General features: G+C 40.5%; 1 protein-coding gene across 13 annotated transcripts in view; it reads left to right on the forward strand.

Annotated features, from left to right (window-relative positions):
* FGGY (FGGY carbohydrate kinase domain containing) overlaps positions 1–19,601 on the forward strand; it is a 417,073-nt gene that overhangs the window by 287,324 nt on the left and 110,148 nt on the right. For all 13 annotated transcript variants that reach the window (XR_003970648.1, XR_003970649.1, XR_003970647.1 and 10 more), the window contains one exon: positions 11,603–11,664. Coding sequence is in view for 10 of the 13 variants with exons in the window: in XM_030323871.1 (XP_030179731.1) it covers positions 11,603–11,664 (62 nt within the window). In the remaining 3 variants the exon portion in view is untranslated. The remainder of the gene's footprint in view (positions 1–11,602; positions 11,665–19,601) is intronic.

Below are 19,601 nucleotides of genomic sequence, written 5' to 3' on the forward strand. Positions count from 1 at the left end.
TTTCTTTTCTTTTCTTTTCTTTTCTTTTCTTTTCTTTTCTTTTAATTCCGGTGCACTTAATACTGTGTTCTATTAGTTTCAGACGTACAATATAGTTATTCAGCAATAACACATATTAGCCAGTGCTCATCAAGATAAATGTACTCCCATTCCCCTTCACCTATTTGTATGAGTTCTTTGTATATTTTGGATACTAACCCCTTATCAGATATGTCCTTTGCAAATACCTTCTCCTGTTCAGTAGACTGTCTTTTAGTTTTGTTGACTGTTTCTTTTCCTGTGCAGAAACTTTGTATTTTGATGTAGTCCTAATGGTTTATTTCTGCTTTGGTTTCCCTTGCCTCAGGAGACAGATCTAGAATAAACTGCTGAATTCTTGCCTTCTAAATCCAGTATCTGTGTCATCTCAGGGTCATTGTCCATTAAATGGCTTTTCTCATAAGTATGGATTACATTTTCCTTCTCTCCATATGTCTAGCAATTTGGGATCATGTCTTAAACATTATGATTGATATATTGTAGAGACGCTGGGTTATTCTTATTTCTCTGAAGAGTATCTTTTTGTTTGTTTGTTTTTAACAGGTGGTTTATTTGGTTGAACTCAAACTCTCAAATTTTGTCTTTCTTGTGATGGGCACCTACTGAAATCTCTGCTGAATTTTTTCAGCTTTAGCTAGGCTGCCTGTAATGTAGTTCAGAGATCATCCAGAAGTTAGGGTAGCATTTGTATGATAGGGTTGAGCTTCCTTTCCATGGCCACTGAATCCCCTGTGCTTACTACAGTTAGAACAGAGTAAATGTTCAATAAACATTTGTGGAATCTACCAAGAACCTAATCTTCTGAGGCCATATGTGAGTATTGGTGTGCCCATTTTCCACTGACAGGCAGAGCTTTGTGAGAGCAATGACTTTAATTTACCTTTGAATCTTCAATTATTACAGTGATGCCTAGCACAGGGTAGCTATATATCACATTAGTTTCATGAATAAGTGAATCAATTAACAAACTATAAAAATACACAAAGCTATTAACTTTGATGTTGAATGAAACTAAAGTAGCTCTGCATTAAATCAGAATTTGTCCACCACCTGTAAGTGAAGCGGTTCTATCTAAAGCTAGTATTAAAGTTAAAAAAAAAAAAAACACAGTTTACATTTTCTTTCAGGAATGTTTGTTGTTCTTAAGAACTGTTCAGTGTTGAAACCCACAATTCTTTCCAGCAACATAAAAGAAGTTATCTAGGTTGGGCTTTCTTCTTCCATTAGATTTTTATGAGAGTTTCAAGTCTGGGAAAAATCAGGCAAAATGTTTTTGCTTTGAGATAAGAAGGCGAGGTAAGGAAAGAGTTGGAATAGCCGAGATGAAAAAAGTGACATTTCAGGTAAATGCAAAAGGCGAAAAGGAGTTGTGGCAAGCAGTGAACATTTCTCTGAGCCTAATGATTTTGTTATCTGCAAAGTAAGGTAAAAGACAGCCTTGAGACTAATACATAAAATTGATTTTAATAGAGAAAAACCCCACATGCAAGAAGATAGCTATGTCCTAGCAAAATGATCATAGAACCTAAAATTCTGGAATTCAGAAGTCACCTGTGTCATGTGTTTGTCCTGCCTGTGAACTCTGTGCCAGCAGTTTTGATATCTCAGGCAATGCGGTCCTCCGTGTAATTTTACAAACACTTGGCTATTTGTCATATTAATTTCTTAAATGTTGCAGAGAGAGAATTAGAAACAGTCTTGTGTAAGGTCATTCCCTGAGCCAGAATCGACTGCGGTCTTAGGAGTCCCTGTTTATGTTCTTCCTGTCATATCAAGAGTTGAAAACCCAAATGCCTAAAGGAGTCAGACAGCATTAAAGAATAAAGACAAGGCAAACAATTTGTTTTTTTTTACTTCCACAGAGAAGTTTTTCTTTCAACTCATGGCGCTCTAGAGAACATTTTATGTTCCTTCCTTTCATAGAGAGATGGGCATAGAGAAATAGATCTCTCCTACAAGTAAAACATGAGTGCAGTCATGATGAGGAAATTGGTGAAATATGGTGCCTGTTGTTGGGGAATGGTGGAGACCAGTGGTGCCTTCTACATAGTGAAGGGTACAGTCCTATCTGAAGGGATCAGCTCCAGCTGACTCTGGCCATGGGGAAATATGTGTGGCCAGTGTTTTACATATGCCAGTTCTTCAAGAGAAACCAGAATCTGGATTTCAAGTGGAATCTCCCAATTTAAAAATATTGGCTGATTTTTTTAAACATTATATAACACAAATAAAATACATATGTGAGCCAGATGTCCCCTCATACTACCCATCTATGATCTCTATGTTGTGTTGTCTTTCTGTTTCTCCCATGTTCCAAATACAGATGGCACCTTTGTAAGGAAGGACATAAAAACCCAACCCTCATTATATATCATAAGGTAGCTTTTCCCTCTTGATCTAGAAAGCCATCCTGAAGAAGATCTGACTGCATCCACCTCAAGCTTCCTACCTATCCATATAGTTTGTAGACTTCTCTGCTTGCTCTCAGAGCTGAAATCTGAGAAGATGGAGGAAATAAGAAAGTAGTCATAAAGTTAGGCGAGCTCTGTCTATATATTTCTGAGGCAACCACTTGGCAGATACAGCAGTCATTGTGGTTAAACTGGTTGTTTTACGGAGAAACAAATAACCACTAATAGGACACTATGTTCTATACTGGACTAAATGCATTAGAGAATGGGACATAAATAGAGAGATCAGCCGTACGATCAGGCACTCCAGGCTATTGAAATGAGCGCTCAGTTATTTGAAAAAACTGGCTTGTTCTTTGCTAACCAGAGTGGGCCTTTACCACCAGATGCTGGGGGTGGGGGCGGGGGGGGGGTTGGGGGGAGAGGCGGAGTGCAGCTGACCATTTGAGATTCTGTTTTCCCAACCATTTTTACTCTTTTGGTGATACCCCCTTCTTTTTTATTGATGATGTTGTGAACTGAGAGACACCCATATACCAGGCACTTGGCCACTACTTTCCCTGCAAGGCACATTTTATTATCCCTATTTTACAGTTGTAGGAGATGTGGCTCTGAGAGGTCAAGTAACTTCCTAGGTAGCACAGAATGTAAGTATAGACCATGAATTTGAACCCAAGTCTTGTTTCCAAAGCTTATGTTTTTTTTTTTTTTTACTAAGGCACTGTTTTAATATGTAGATTTTGTTATTATTCAGGTATGAGGCCAACAGATCAGGGGTTGATTGCCATCAAAAGGATGGTTCCTTGCTCACAGTTCTCAAGAGGAGGGGGCACTCCACACCACCCCAGGACCACGCCACCCACGGGAAGCACCAGGCTTGTCCTAGCCTTCTGGTTCCTGGCCCTGAATTGCTTAGAGCAGGAAGCAGTAGCCCATTGAGGTGGGGGAAGGTGGGTTCTGGAGTGGTTAGTTTGCATATGAAAGGTATGCTTTCAGGTGTGCTGAGTCCTTTGCTTTCTCTGGGACTTGCCAGCCCTGGGAGGGGCAGTCTCTCCAGGGTCCATAAGGTCATAGAATCAAAGCATCAGAAATACAGAAAATAAAAAGACATGATTAACATGGCCACATTTCCTTTTCTTAGACCCAAAAGTCATTCTTGACTCTGATTTCCTTATATTCTATAATTGGTTAGCCACTAAATTTGTTTTGTTTTTCTCCAAATATATCTCATTCATTCATTCAAGATGCCAGGCATTGACGTAGGCACTGGGGATTGGGAAATAATGGGGATCTTGATTTAAAAGAGTTTGGAGTGTCAGGTAAAGACAGACCTGTAAACTAGTGATTGTTTAAAACAACTTGACAAGTGCCACAATGGAGCAAGAACAGGAAATATTTTTGCCTCTTGTTCTAACCATTGTTCTCACCATCAGCCTCTGAGCCCAGGCTGCATTTCCTGCCCTCCCTGTCTGGTCATCTCTCCATCCTGCATACCCTACCAGACTGCTTTGCCTTAACTTCTCATCATTTTGCACACAAATCAAAATAATTCCATGGTCTCTAATCCAATAAAACTATAAATGCTTACCTGACTTTCAAGAACTACCGTCTGCCCCCCCCATCCATCCAATATCTTCACCACTTCATGTATTCTCTAAGTTAGCAGTCACCCTGTGACCAAAGTGTGCCCCGTACAGACAGATGTAAAGTATATGGTAGTGTTTCCAGAATACATGACACTGCGTGAGTATATGATGTGCCTCCATTATGCTTCGTGCCTCCCACATCTTTGCACAAACATTTCCTGAGCAGCAATGATATGCCAGGCTCGGGACTTCACCAGTTTCCTTACTGTCCACAACCATATATGTCTTTGCATCTCCATATCTAGTCATCACAGCCTTGTTCCCAGCATATCCTGCCCCTAGCTCCCTACTCCTCCAAGCTGCCTGTTCTCAGCCTCTCAGCTGAAGCCTCACCTCTCCCACCTATTTAATAATTGCCAAATTAATGACCTCTTTATTTTACTATGTATTATATGTATTGTATTTCTTACTTTCTGCTGTATTCCCAGGACCTAGTCCCAGTACCTGATGCATTAGGCATTCATTAAATACTGAATAACTACATTCATGCACACACCACACATGCTAGTTTCTGTGCTTCTCACTGGACACTCATTTAAATCTCCCTTGTCTGAACTCGGAAGGTGTTCCTATAGAAATTAGCATCAAATCAAGTAATGACTTGACTTATCCATCACTGATGCGACTCTTTAAGGTCCAGACGCACCACATCACAGTAACCCAAAGCTGAACCTGTAGGAAGTTAACACTCGAAACCTGCATAGTTTTTTCCCACTGAAATGACCAATTGCTTTGATATTAGTTTGAGCATTTCTGCATTACTGTATAAATGGAATTCAGCAACATATACCTGCAAGTTTGGTAGACATTATGGCATAGTAGTTAAGAACAAGGACTTTAGATACAGGAAGAACTTCTCAGTTTGAAACCTAGATCTGTCATTTACTCCCTCTGACCTTGGGCAAGTTGCTTACTCTCTCTTGGTCCCAGTTTTCTCATCTCCATAATAGAGAATAGTATCTTTTTCCTGCAAGCAGAGTAAGGAATATATGAGAAAATGTATGTAAAATGCTTAGCTCAGTGTTGATGTATGGTAAATGAGTCAGTAAATTTTAGGGGATGGTATTTACACTGTTGTTGACATTGTGGTAGACACTGTCGATATCCAGCACCCCTGTTTTAAAGGGAGGCTGGGGAAGGGAACAGGAGGTTTTTGAGACTCAGAGTAGTTAAATGGCTTACACAAAGTCACACAGCTAAGTGGTATCAGAGCCAGAACCCAGACCTGGCCTCCGTGGCTCCAGAAAAAATTCTCCTCCCCTTTATACATGTTAGGAAACATGCTTAGAGAGCCTATCTCCATGAGGCCAAAATAACTAATCAGTTCATAGTCTCAATGAAAATAAATTGGTCCCATTGGTTTTGGAGTCCTGGACACTCATGTGAACACTGGGAAGACACACAGATGAGGTTCAGGAACACAAGTACAGTGTTGGGTGTGTTTTAGCAAGCAGGGTGGTAGCATCATGGGAAAACATTTCCCTTCCTGATACCGTTATATATTATTTTGTTTAGAGCTACCTAGTGGATTAAGGAATAAAATCAGAGAGACGCGATTTCAAATGAGAAGAAGGTAGTTGTGCACAGAGCCTAGACATTTCTATCCTTGGTGAGCCATGTCCCAGTTTCTCATGTGATAACTCTTCTTTCTTTTTTGTATTTTTTTTTTCACGTGCTAACTTTTCAATCAGGAGGGGTCCTCTTTTTTTTTTTTTTTATGAGATTTATTGTCAAATTGGTTTCCATACAATACCCAGTGCTCATCCCAACAGGTGCCCTCCTCAATGCCCATCGCCCACCCTCCCCTCCCTCCCACCCCCCATCAACCCTCAGTTTATTCTCAGTTTTTCAGGGTCTCTTATGGTTTGGCTGTCTTCCTCTCTAACTTTTTTTCCCCCTTCCCCTCCCCATGGTCTTCTGTTAAGTCCTCAGGGTCCACATAAGAGTGAAAATATATGGTATCTGTCTTTCTCTGTATGACTTACTTCACTTAGCATAACACTCTCCAGTTCTATCCACGTTGCTACAAAAGGCCAGATTTCATTCTTTCTCATTGCCAAGTAGTATTCCATTGTGTATATAAACCACAATTTCTTTATCCATTCATCAGTTGATGGACATTTAGGCTCTTTCCATAATTTGGCTATTGTTGAAAGTGCTGCTATACACATTGGGGTACAAGTGCCCCTATACATCAGCGCTCCTGTATCCCTTGGGTAAATTCCAAGCAGTGCTATTGCTGGTTCATAGGGTAGATCTATTTTTAATTTTTTTTTTTAATTTTTTTTTTTTAATTTTTTTTTTCAACGTTTATTTATTTTTGGGACGGAGAGAGACAGAGCATGAACGGGGGAGGGGCAGAGAGAGAGGGAGACACAGAATCGGAAACAGGCTCCAGGCTCTGAGCCATCAGCCCAGAGCCTGACGTGGGGCTCGAACTCACTGACCGCGAGATCGTGACCTGGCTGAAGTCGGACGCTTAACCGACTGCGCCACCCAGGCGCCCCTATTTTTAATTTTTTGAGGAACCTCCACATTGTTTTCCAGAGCGGCTGCACCAGTTTGCATTCCCACCAACAGTGCAAAAGTGTTCCCATTTCTCCACATCCTCGCCAGCATCCATAGTCTCCTGATTTGTTCATTTTAGCCACTGTGACTGGTGTGAGGTGGTATCTCAGTGTGGATTTGATTTGTATTTCCCTGATGAGGAGTGACATTGAACATCTTTTCATGTACCTGTTGGCCATCTGGATGTCTTCTTTAGAGAAGTGTCTATTCATGTTTTCTGCCCATTTCTTCACTGGATTATTTGTTTTTCAGGTGTGGAGTTTGGTGAGTTCTTTATAGATATTGGGTACTACCCTTTGTCTGATCTGTCATTTGCAAATATCTTTTCCCATTCCATTGGTTGCCTTTTAGTTTTGTTGATTGTTGCCTTTGTAGTGCAGAAGGTTTTTATCTTCATAAGGTCCCAGTAGTTCATTTTTGCTTTTAATTCCCTTGTCTTTGGAGATGTGTCAAGTAAGAAATTGCTGCGGCTGAGGTCAGAGAGGTTTTTTCCTGCTTTCTCCTAGGGTTTTGATGGTTTCCTGTCTCACATTCAGATCCTTTATCCATTTTGAGTTTATTTTTGTGAATGGTGTAAGAAAGTGGTCTAGTTTCATCCTTCTGCATATTGCTGCCCAGTTCTCCCAACACCATTTGTTAAAGAGACTGTCTTTTTTCCATTGGATATTCTTTCCTGCTTTGTCAAAGATGAGTTGGCCATACTTTTGTGGGTCTAATTTTGGAGTCTCTATTCTATTCCATTGGTCTATGTGTCTGTTTTTCTGCCAACACCATGCTGTCTTGATGATTACAGCTTTGTAGTAGAGGCTAAAGTCTGGGATTGTGATGCCTCCCACTTTGGTCTTCTTCAAAATTACTTTGGCTATTCGGCGCCTTTTGTGGTTCCATACGAATTTTAGGATTACTTGTTCTAGCTTGGAGAAGAATGCTGGTGCAATTTTGATTGGGATTGCATTGAATGTGTAAATAGCTTTGGGTAGTATTGACATTTTACCAATATTTATTCTTCCAATCCATGAGCACAGAATGTGTTTCCATTTCTTTGTATCTTCTTCAATTTCCTTCATAAGCTTTCTATAGTTTTCAGCATACAGATCTTTTACATCTTTGGTTAGATTTATCCCTAGGTATTTTATGATTCTTGGTGCAATTGTGAATGGGATTCGTTTCTTTATTTGTCTTTCTGTTGCTTCATTATTAGTGTATAAGAATGCAACTGATTTCTGTATGCTGATTTTGTATCCTGCGACTTTGCTGAATTCATGTATCAGTTCTAGCAGACTTTTGGTGGAGTCTATCGGGTTTTCCATGTATAATATCATGTCATCTGCAAAAAGTGAAAGCTTGACTTCATCTTTGCCAGTTTTGATGCCTTTGATTTCTTTTTTTGTCTCATTGCTGACGCTAGAACTTCCAACACTATGTTAAACAACAGCGGTGAGAGTGGACATCCCTGTCATGTTCCTGATCTCAGGGGGAAAACTCTCAGTTTTTCCCCATTGAGGATATTAGCTGTGGGATTTTCATAAATGGCTTTTATGATGTTTAAGTATTTTCCTTCTATCCTGACTTTCTCAAGGGTTTTTATTAAGAAAGGATGCTGAATTTTGTCACATGCTTTTTCTGCATCTATTGACAGGATCATATGGTTCTTATCTTTTCTTTTATTAATGTGATGTTTCACATTGATTTGCGAATGCTGAACCAGCCCTGCAGCCCAGGAATGAATCCCACTTGATCATGGTGAATAATTCTTTTTATATGCTGTTGAATTTGATTTGCTAGTATCTTATTGAGAATTTTTCATCCATATTCATCAGGGATATTGGCCTGTAGTTCTCCTTTTTTGCTGGGTCTCTGTCTGGTTTAGGAATCAAAGTAATGCTGGCTTCATAGGATGAGTCTGGAAGTTTTCCTTCCCTTTCTATTTTTTGGAACAGCTTGAGAAGGATAGGTATTATCTCTGCTTTAAATGTCTGGTGGAATTCCCCTGGGAAGCCATCTGGTCCTGGACTCTTATTTGTTGGGAGATTTTTGATAACTGATTAAATTTCTTCGCTGGTTATGGGTCTGTTAAAGTTTTCTATTTCTTCCTGTTTGAGTTTTGAAAGTGTGTGGGTGCTTAGGAATTTTTCCATTTCTTCCAGGTTGTCCAGTTTGTTGGCACATAATTTTTCATAGTATTTCCTGATAATTGCTTGTATTTCTGAGGGATTTGGTTGTAATAATTCCATTTTCACTCATGATTTTATGTATTTGGGTCATGTCCCTTTCTTTTTGAGAAGCCTGGCTAGTGGTTTATCAATTTTGTTTATTTTTTCATAAAACCAACTCTTGGTTTCATTGATCTGCTCTACAGTTTTTTTAGATTCTATGTTGTTTATTTCTGCTCTGATCTTTATTATTTCTCTTCTTCTGCTGGGTTTGGGGTGTCTTTGCCATTCTGCTTTTATTTTCTTTAGGTGTGCTGTTAGATTTTGTATTTGGGATTTTTCTTGTTTCTTGAGATAGGCCTGGATTGCAGTGTATTTTCGTCTCAGGACTGCCTTTGCTGCATCCCAAAGCGTTTAGATTGTTGTATTTTCATTTTCGTTTGTTTCCATATATTTCATAATTTCTTCTCTAATTGCCTGGTTGACCCACTCATTCTTTAGTAGGGTGTTCTTTAACCTCCATGCTTTTGGAGGTTTTCCAGACTTTTTCCTGTGGTTGATTTCAAACTTCATAGCATTGTGGTCTGAAAGTGTGCATGGTATGATCTCAATTCTTGTATACTTATGAAGGGCTGTTTTGTGACCCAGTATGTGATCTATCTTGGAGAATGTTCCATGTGCACTTGAGAAGAAAGTATATTCTGTTGCTTTGGGATGCGGAGTTCTAAATATATCTGTCAAGTCCATCTGATCCAATGTATCATTCAGGGCCCTTGTTTCTTTATTGACCGTGTGTCTAGATGATCTATCCATTGTTGTAAGTGGGGTATTAAAGTCCCCCGCAATTACCACATTCTTATCAATAAGGTTGCTTATGTTTGGAATTAATTGGTTTATATATTTGGGGGCTCCCATATTTGGCACATAGACATTTATAATTGTTAGCTCTTCCTGATGGATAGACCCTGTAATTATTATATAATGCCCTTCTTCATCTCTTGTTACAGCCTTTAATTTAAAGTCTAGTTTGTCTGATATAAGCATGTCTACTCCAGCTTTCTTTTGACTTCCAGTAGCATGATAGATAGTTCTCCTAACCCTCACTTTCAATCTGAAGGTGTCCTTAGATGTAAAATGTATCTCTTGTATACAGCAAATAGATGGGTCTTGTTTTTTTATCCATTCTGATACCCTGTGTCTTTTGGTTGGAGCATTTAGTCCATTTACATTCAGTGTTGTCTGTAGGTTACATGCTTGTAGTGATGTCTCTGGTCCTTTGTGATCCTTGCAACGTTTCACTCACAGAATCCCTCTTAGGATCTCTTGTAGGGCTGGTTTAGTGGTGATGAATTCTTTCAGTTTTTGTTTGGGAAGACCTTTATCTCTCCTTCTATTCTGAATGACAGACTTGCTGGATAAAGGATTTTTGGCTGCATATTTTTTTTTTTTTGTTCATCACCTTGAAGATTTCTTGCCATTCCTTTCTGGCCTGCCAAGTTTCAGTAGGTAGGTCTCCCACTACTCTTATGGGTCTCCCTTTATAAGTTAGAGCCTGTTTATCCTTAGCTGCTTTCAGAATTTTCTCTTTATCCCTGTATTTTGCCAGTTTCACTATGATATGTCATGCAGAAGATCGATTCAAGTTACGTCTGAAGGGAGTTCTCTGTGCCTCTTGGATTTCAATGCCTTTTTCCTTCCCCAGATCAGGGAAGTTCTCAGCTATGATTTGTTCAAGTATACCTTCAGCCCCTTTCTCTCTTCTTCTTCTTCTGGAATTCCTATGATTCAGATATTGTTCCATTTGATTGCATCACTTAGTTTTCTAATTCTTCCCTCATACTCCTGGATTTTTTTATCTCCCTTTTTCTCAGCTTCCTCTTTTTCCATAATTTTATCTTCTAATTCACCTATTCTCTCCTCTGCCTCTTCAGTCCATGCTATGGCCACCTCCATTTTAGTTTGCACCTCATTTATAGCATTTTTAGCTCTTCTTGACTATTTCTTAGTCCCTTGATCTCTGTAGCAATAGATTCTCTGATGTCCTGTATGCTTTTTTCAAGCCCAGCGATTAATTTTATGACTGTTATTCTAAATTCTTGTTCCTTTGTATTGCTTAAATCGTTTTTGATCAATTTGTTAGCTGTCACTACTTCCTGGAGTTTCTTTTGAGGAGAATTCTTCCGTTTCGTCATTTAGGGTAGTGCCTGCGGCGGCTCCACACTGCAGGGCACTTCCCCAGGAGGGGTCCTCTTGACAGCTCTAAGGCAACCCTTTGTGGTTGTTGTTGTTTGAACTAGTTAGTATTCCTTCCTCCACTGTCTCTTTCACTCCCCCCCACGTTTGGTAAGACACAGTGAGTAATTCAAGGCCTGACCTTGCCTGGGCTAACAGCTTGAATGGGGAGGGTGGAAATGGTGTGATCCGGAGATTGGTGCTTCAACACCCAGGCCCTTTGCCCCATACCTGGAGTTACTGCCTTCTCATTCCTGTCATCACCCCTCCTTTTGGGACCCAATACTATCTGTTGCTGCCACTTTAGCCTGAGAGTTTCATTTCCTGCTACTTTTTTCTTTAGACTGCTTTGTTTTGTGGATCAAAAGGCTGATAGTAGGTTAAGCCAAGCTCAATTTCTGAAATAGCTATGACACTGAAGTTGAGTTAGCATTTTAGCATAGATCCTCTATGGACAAAGAATGGAAAGAAACAGACATTTTAATATATCCCTTTCTGGCTTAAACAGAAATCCGAGAAACTGTAAAACTGACCCATCTCTCTTGTTTTTCAGATAGACCACGTGGTGCGGGGCCATGCTGCCTTCCCTGAACTACAAGCCAAGGCCACAGCCAGGTAACTGCTGTCCCTGTTCCCTTTTGTAAGCTCCTGTGCATTCCTGCACTGAAGGCATTCAGTCCCTTTAGGCAGATGTGTGATTTTCAGTTCCTATGGGCAGTGAAGATGCCTGGCAGTGTTTGGTTATAAGATGATCCAGGACGTACATGCATTAATTTTCAAAATGATCTAAGAGAATTCAAAGAAACCAGAGATCCCCAAAGAATATGCCAGGAACCCTGGCTGAGAGACTCTAATGTAGTAGAAGGAACATGGATTTGGGGATCAGAACTTCTTGGGTTCAAGTTCAAATCCAGCTTTACTCCTTACTTGGTGTGTGACCTTGGGCAAGTTATCCAATCTCTTTAAGCCTTTCTCTTCATCTGTAAAACTGAGGATATTAACTGCTACAAAATGATTTTCAGGAAATGTTGTTAAGTGAAGAAAGCAAAGAAGTGTTTACAGTTCCCTTCTTTTTATGTAGAAGGAAGATGACTATAAGAAACTATATGTGTACTTACTTGTGCAAGAGAAATGCAGGGAAGTTAAATCAGAAAGTGGCAAGACTGGTTACCTAGAGGTGGTGGGTAGGCATGCAGTAGAAATATGGGGGAGTGTGAACAGGGTCATAGGTGGAAATGGTACTTCTTTGAGTATGTTTTTCGATATACCCTAATTCTTAGAACCATGGTGATGCTTCTTGTATCCCTGAAAATAGAAGGGAGGGAGGGAGGGAGCAAGGTTGGTTAGGTAGGTAGGTTAGGTAAGGTAGGTAGATAGATAGTTATGAGAATATACGTATGTGGTGACAATAGGCAAAATAAAATACAGTTAGCAAAAACGAAACGTATTGTATTAATAATGAATAACATAACCGCACTAAGAAGGGTTTGGGAAAGAAAAGAACTAACTTAAGTAATTTTGGGAAAAAATGTTTTGATAGTATAATGTATGGTTAAAGATAAAATAACTATACTTGAGTATTATAGTCTAATTCCTAAATTTGTTTTTCATAAATGTCTGGATGAGCTCTTCTGAAAATCTGTCATGTGTATACCACAACTGAGCAAATAAATAAATATATTATGGATAATGGGAGCCAGGCTTCTCTTAAATAGGGAAAGGGAAGGTTACAATGAACCCTATGGTAGTGGGTGGAAATTGGAGATATTAGGATCAAATTGTGATTTTGTATGTATGTGTGTAGGTGTAGCTATGTACAGATAGAGCTATAGCTATAGAGAGAAATAAATCCAGTATATATGTTCATGTGTGAGTACACATACATATATTCCCTGTGTTCTCTGCTGAGATGGCCTAGAAACAATGACCCCTAGGAGCAGTTTGCATGGCTAGCACCAGATGCTGGTTTTTAAATAGTGTTCTCTACCGAAAAGTAGGTTTTAGAAACATGGCCGATTCCAAAGAGAGGGCGGGGGACATATACACATGAACGTTTTGTGATGCCAGAAAGTAAGGAACTACTCAAAGAAGAATTGTCGAAGGGCATAGGAGCCAGCACTAAAAATCTCTCAGTGGTCTTTGGGGACAATTTGATCAACTGAATTAGTAATGATAGTATAAAGTGACTCCTTGAGGCCAAACTTATTGAAGAAATAAGTGGGGAAGAAAAGGCAGATTTCCCTTTGCACTGCAAGGACCATGTACTTGAAATTAATAAATGTGGAGGAGAGGTGCCTGTGTGGTTCAGTCAGTTAAGCATCCGACCCTTAGTTTTGGCACAGGTCATGATCTCATGGATTGTGTGTTCAAGCCCCGTATCAGGCTCTAGTGCTGATAGTGTGGAGTCGGCTTGGGATTCTGTCTCTTCCTCTCTTCCTCTCTCTCTGCCCCTCCCCTCCTCATTCTCTCTTTCTCTCAAAATAGATAGATATTTTCTCTCAAAATAAAAAATAAATGTGGAGGGAATAATGGAACTAAAAGATCATCGTTAGGCAAACAGCACTTGTTGCAAGCAAGAATCACCAGTGGATGCTGAAATTAGTGAGTGAAAGTATGATGCAAAGCAGGATACATGCATAGTCCCAAAGTATCTCACTCATTAATAGCAAAGGAAAAGGGTAACTTCACAGTGGAGAGATCTGGCAGACAACACCTCTCTCATGGTTCGTGAGTTCGAGCCCCACATCAAGCTCTGTGCTGCCAGTGTGGAGCCTGCTTGGGATTCTCTCTCCCATTCTCTCTGTCCCTCCCCACCCTCTCAAAATAAATAAATAAACTCAAAAAAAAAAATAATAATGTACTTATGTTAATTTCTTAGGTGATGAGTATAGGAAAATCTGTGTACTATTTTTGTAACTTTTCTGTAAGTCTAAAGTTACTTCAAAATGAAATCCATTTATTATTTTTTTTAACTGCTTAAGACAGGAGTGCTGTTGGGCCTTTTTAGAAAAGTAAGGTATGCTATAATATTAACAGAAAAACCCCATGTAGCAAGTACATGGAAAATGAGAGACAGTCTAAGGTAGAGGTTAATACCATAGACTCCAGAGCCTGTTTGAATAGTGGGTAGCATATGGTGACAAGGGTCAAGCTGTTCTAAGTTTTCAGGGAATTAAAGTAGTAGTGATTGATAGAAGTTGTCGTTATGGGTGTCATTACTTATATTAGACATTTCCACCCCACCAAGGGGCTTACATTCTAATAGGGGAGGCACCTACACAGAGCAGAATGAGATGCATACTATACTAGAACGTAAGCTGTCTGGGGGCACCTGTGTGGCTCAGTCGGTTGAGCACCCAACTTCCGCTCAGGTCATAATCTTGTGACTCGTGAGTTTGAGCCCCACGTCAGGCTCTCTGCTGTCAACACAGAGCCCCACTTTGGATCCTCGTTCTCCCTCTCTATCTTTCTCCTGCTTGCACACTCTTTATCTCTCTCTCAAATAATAAATAAACTTAAAAAAAAAAAAAGCAGTCTATTGTCAGGGTGTAGATAAGGAATGGTCCTGCAAGGGAGTTTGAGGAAAGCTTCAGAAGCTTTCCCTTCTAGCAATCCCTGGTTATGACCCTCTTACCACTGAGAGGGATCACACCATGTAACTTCATCAACTCACACTTTATTTGGCTTAGAGACCATGTAACCTAGAGCAAGGGTTCCTACCTTCAGATCATGAGCGAACCCCTTAATTTGTGTGCAGAGTTTTGTTGATTGTATTCTTACGGGTATAATTCTCTGAAGAGTGGCCATCACTTTCATCAGATTCTTGAAGGAATCCAGCATTCATAAACCACAAACCCAAAGACAAGAACACTGGATTTGGAGTTCAGAGATTTGGATTCAAACCCCAGCTCCCAACATGCATCATCATATGAATTTGTTTCCCCGTCAGAACATGGGGTAGTCACTCTGCAAGAACCAGCCCTGGGTGCCTCTGAGAATTTGTTTTGATTTTAATGAGGTAATGTATTTGGCAAGGCTTTGTAAACTCTACTGTGACAATTATGACAACAGCTCTTTCTGCCACTATTACTAATGGTTATAAAAGTGGAGGATGTTTTGGTGGTGGTGGTTCTAGGGTTAAGCAGCAGAGCAGTCATCCATAACCTGCTGACCTTCTTGCGGAAAGTGTGGTAAAGTAGCCAGAATGCTGGGCTGAGAACTGGAGGTCTGGATTCTTGTGCCATTTCTGCCATAATTGTCTCAGTGACTCAGTTTCCTCACCCATAAAACCACAATAATACTTCCTTGCTTACCTCATTTTACAGATGGTATGTGGATGAAAATAGATTGTGGAAATGCCAGTCTCTGAAGATCTTAAAGCCCAATACAAACCTAAGGGATAGGTAGATTTTGGAATGCAATATTCAAAATTTCCACAGCTCTACTCTGTGGATGAGCCTCATGTGAATAGTTTTTATAGAGAAGAAGAGAGAGAGATTTATGGATTAGTGTGCAGACTCAGAGAAACAACAGCACAGGGTGGTGCAGAAGCAGCAACTCATAGAATTCAGAACTGGAGTCAACTGGATTTAAATCCTAACTCTTTCCACATACTAGTCGACTTTACCCCATCTTCCTACTACCTCCCTATATTTCTCCCCTTTTAGAGCTAAGCTTCTCCAAAACATTGCCTCCATCCTTGGTCACTATTTCCTCACTTTGTATACTCATCCCTTGCCCACTTCAATTTGAATTCTGTACCCATTGACCCCTGAAACTGTTAAGGTTAAGGTCCCTAGTGACCTCTGTTGCTGAGTCTATAGGGTGCATTCCAGTCCCCATCCTTGGGGTCTCAGCAGGATGTGGCATCAATGATCGCACCTTCCTCTGCTTTATAACACTCTCTTTCCTTGGCTTTCTTTCTGGAATGTTAACTTCTCCCAGTTTTCTTCCTATATCTCTGGCTTGTCCTTTTAGTATCCTTTTCAAGTTCAAGACTATCACATCAAAGTCTTTACAGCTAGGGTTCTGGACCCTTTTCCTTCTCTCTTTGTCATTCTTCCATGATGCTCCCGTCTATATATACTCTTGGCTTCATTTCTTTCTTAAATTTTACATCCAGCTCGTATATTTAGCAGGTATTCAATAAATGTCGGTTCTCTTTCCTCTCACGTTGCTTCTATTGTTTTGTAAAAGAAAGTGCATCTCTGTCTTACAGATCTATGAATAGAATATCCCAAGACTACAGAGGTCTTAGGACGAAATAGGCATGACTTTACTGAAGTGAATTTGGCTGTTTGGAAAGGACAGCAAATCCCTGGGAATCAGAGACTGTAGGTCTCTTTTGGTGCAGCTTGAGGCTCTCTGAAAGCAGAGTGCAGGTTACTCCTGCCTTAGAGCTTAGCATCAGCAAATCCTATTTGAAACTGCAAGAACAAGTGCTGATAAACAGATTTAGTATTTCATACTCTTGATTTGCCATAATCTTCTCAGACCCATCCCTGAAGAGTGATGTTTTGTGAGCTTATAAATTAAGTAAACAATAACTAGATGTGCTCGTGCGTGTAATTGGCAACCAGAGTCTCTCTCTCTCTCTGTGAGGCCAAACTTTCACTCCTTAGACAGAGACTGCCTTACACTGATCATAACTTTGGCTCTTTTCCCCTAAACTGTCCTTTATCGTCTTAATTCTCTTATAGAACCTTAACTCCCACTGTCTCAGAAGGAGGTTCTGGTGATAGCAGAATTTGGTGGGGAGGTGTTGGCACAAACCACAAGCGCTAGATTCAAGGTTGGCAGCAGAACAAAGGTGATGAGTAATGAGTGTCTTATGAGCATTTATAATAGTGAACAAAGTTAAAAAAAAGTCCCTATTTTCATGGAAATTATATATACACAGTAGATACATACAAATTGTGTGTGTGTAGGTAAAGAGCACACATTTGCACACCATGAGTTGATAAACTTTCTAAAGAAAAACAGATGAGGGGCACGTGGGGGGGCTCATTCAGTTAAGTGTCAGATTTCATCTCAGCTCATGATCTCACGGTTTGTGAGTTCAAGCCCCGTGTCAGGCTCTGTGCTGACAGCTCAGAGCCTGGAGCCTGCTTCGGATTCTGTGTCTCCCCCTCTCTCTGTCTGTCCCCTGCTTGTGCTCTCTCTCTCTCAAAAATAAACTTAAACAAAAACAGAGATGAGTAAAGAGACAGGATGAGGGGTGTTGAGGTGATGGATGGGAACTCTTTCAGGTGAGGAAGCCATCTTTGATGGGGTGACACTTGTGCGGGACTCTGAATAAAAAGTGGAAACAAACCATGACTCACTGGGTTACGTGGCAACCCAAGAGTATATAAAATAACGAAGTCTGTTTATCAGTACTTGTTTCTGCAGTTTCAAGTAAGATTTGCCGATGGCTTAGCTCTGAGACAGGGGTCTTCTGTTTTTGGAGCTCCCCAAGCCATACCAAAATACCTGAGGAACAGCAAGGCCCCAGGCCTTGAGGCAGCAGCCTGCTTGGGGGGCTCCAGGAGACTATAAAGGCCCTTGTGGCTGGACCAGACGGGGAGGGAGTTGGGAACAGGTAAGGGCTTGAAAGTTAGCCAAGGCCAAACCATGGAAGTCATTGAAGGTGACCATGAAGACCCTGGCTTTTATTCAAGGTTTTCATTTCTGAGCCGGAGGAGAAAGCCACCATCAGATTTCTCTTAGAAGGATTGCTTTGGCTGCTCTGTGGAGAGGACACAAGACCCTTTTGGTGGGGAGAGAGGAACAGAGTAGAACAGAGGGCCCCTAATGTCAGCAAGCTCTCAGTCTACCAAAAGGGGACGACTGTAATCAGACGCCCAGCCTGTTGTGAGTTACTTTTACAGAGGTCACTGCAAGCAGTGATCATTTCTTGTGCTCTCCTGCTTTCGGGCCCCTTGAGATTACCGGAATGAAGTTTTCCCAAGCCACGTTTTCTCTCCCAACCTTTCTTTTCTCCCACTCTCTTGGATTTTTCTGCCATTTCTGTAGGGACAGTCAGTGTTTCTCAATCTGATTTATTTCTCAGACCTTTTTTTTTTTTCTTTTTGCCGCTGTGATTCCCGTCATCCCACTGAGGATCACTTTCTAACCCCATGGGCCAAATCTCAGGTGCATTTAAAGCTCCTCATTAAAGGCTGTGTATGTTCCACTGGAGCAGGGAAAGGAAAAAGAAAAGACAAGAACATTTATTGAGAACTTGCAGTGTTCCTGACACTGCTCTTTCTGATAGCTATATGTATATGTATATGTATGTATGTATATGTATGTATATACATATACATATATATGTATGTATGTACAATGAAATTATACATGTATATGTATGTATGTACATGTATAATTTCATTGAATTCTTTTTTTAATCAATAAACTTTATTTCTTTTTTTTCTTTTTCTTTTTTTTTTTTTACTTTGATCCAAATTAGTTAGCATATAGTGCAACAATGATTTCAGGAGTAGATTCCTTAGTGCCCCTTACCCATTTAGCCCATCCCCCCTCCCACCCTCTCTCCAGTAACCCTGTGTTTGTTCTCCATATTTATGAGTATCTTATGCTTTGTCCCCCTCCCTGTTTTTATATTACTTTTGTTTCCCTTCCCTTATGTTCAACTGTTTTGTGTCTTAAAGTCCTCATATGGGTGAAGTCATATGATTTCTGATGAGGAAATGAGGATTAAAGGGACCTCTTCGACTCCACTTCTAAAGGTTATTCTCACTTTCCATTCTCCTCTGGTGTTCTCAGATTGCTTCCTTGGCCTTTATGGCTCCTTGAGTCTCGGCCCCTCATTCTGACAACTGGGGCCATCAGTCTGTCAGCAAGTATTTACTTGGGCTCCCCTGAGCTAGGACAGTCATGGAACGAGGGTGATGATATTAACACCTTTCATCCCCTAGGATGTGCCAGGATAATCACTAAATTCTTGATGGCTCTTGAATGAGAAATGTTTCTTAAACAGAAATTAGCTACATATCTTAATGCCTTTCTTTGGCTTCTGTTTTGCATGCAAGGATTAGAAAGTACTCGGGGCATTGGGGTCCCCTCAGAAAGACTGAGGACTGTGCTGACTTAGGAAATAAGTTCTCCATTTTCTCCCTCTCGGTGGTTACTGTTGCTCAGCACAGTGCCTGGCACATGGAAGGGGGGTGGTGTCCCAAGATATTTTTCCTCTTCCCCACTCCATTCTGAGGTGTAGACCAGAGTGCCTGGAACATCGTGTCCATATGACTCCAGAGATCCGCCCTTTGGCAAACCAGTGGTACAGTGAAACATAGAGTTGTAAACAACCCAGAAATTCCAGTTCTGGTATTCTGCGTTGGAAGACATGTATGTAACACAGTGCCATGTAGGGAGAGCTAGACAATGAATAACATCTTATGCCAGACAAGAAAGTTTGTGCTTTATCTTGAGGATAATGGAGAGCAGCCCCTGAAGGATTCTAGGGAGGGGTGTGAGTCATGATCACAGTTGAATTTTAAAGTTTACTTGTTCATTTTGAGAAAATGAGAGAGTGAGAGAGTGTGCACAAG

Source organism: Lynx canadensis, chromosome C1, assembly GCF_007474595.2.
Source record: "Lynx canadensis isolate LIC74 chromosome C1, mLynCan4.pri.v2, whole genome shotgun sequence".
In the NCBI taxonomy this organism is placed as follows: Eukaryota; Metazoa; Chordata; class Mammalia; order Carnivora; family Felidae; genus Lynx; species Lynx canadensis.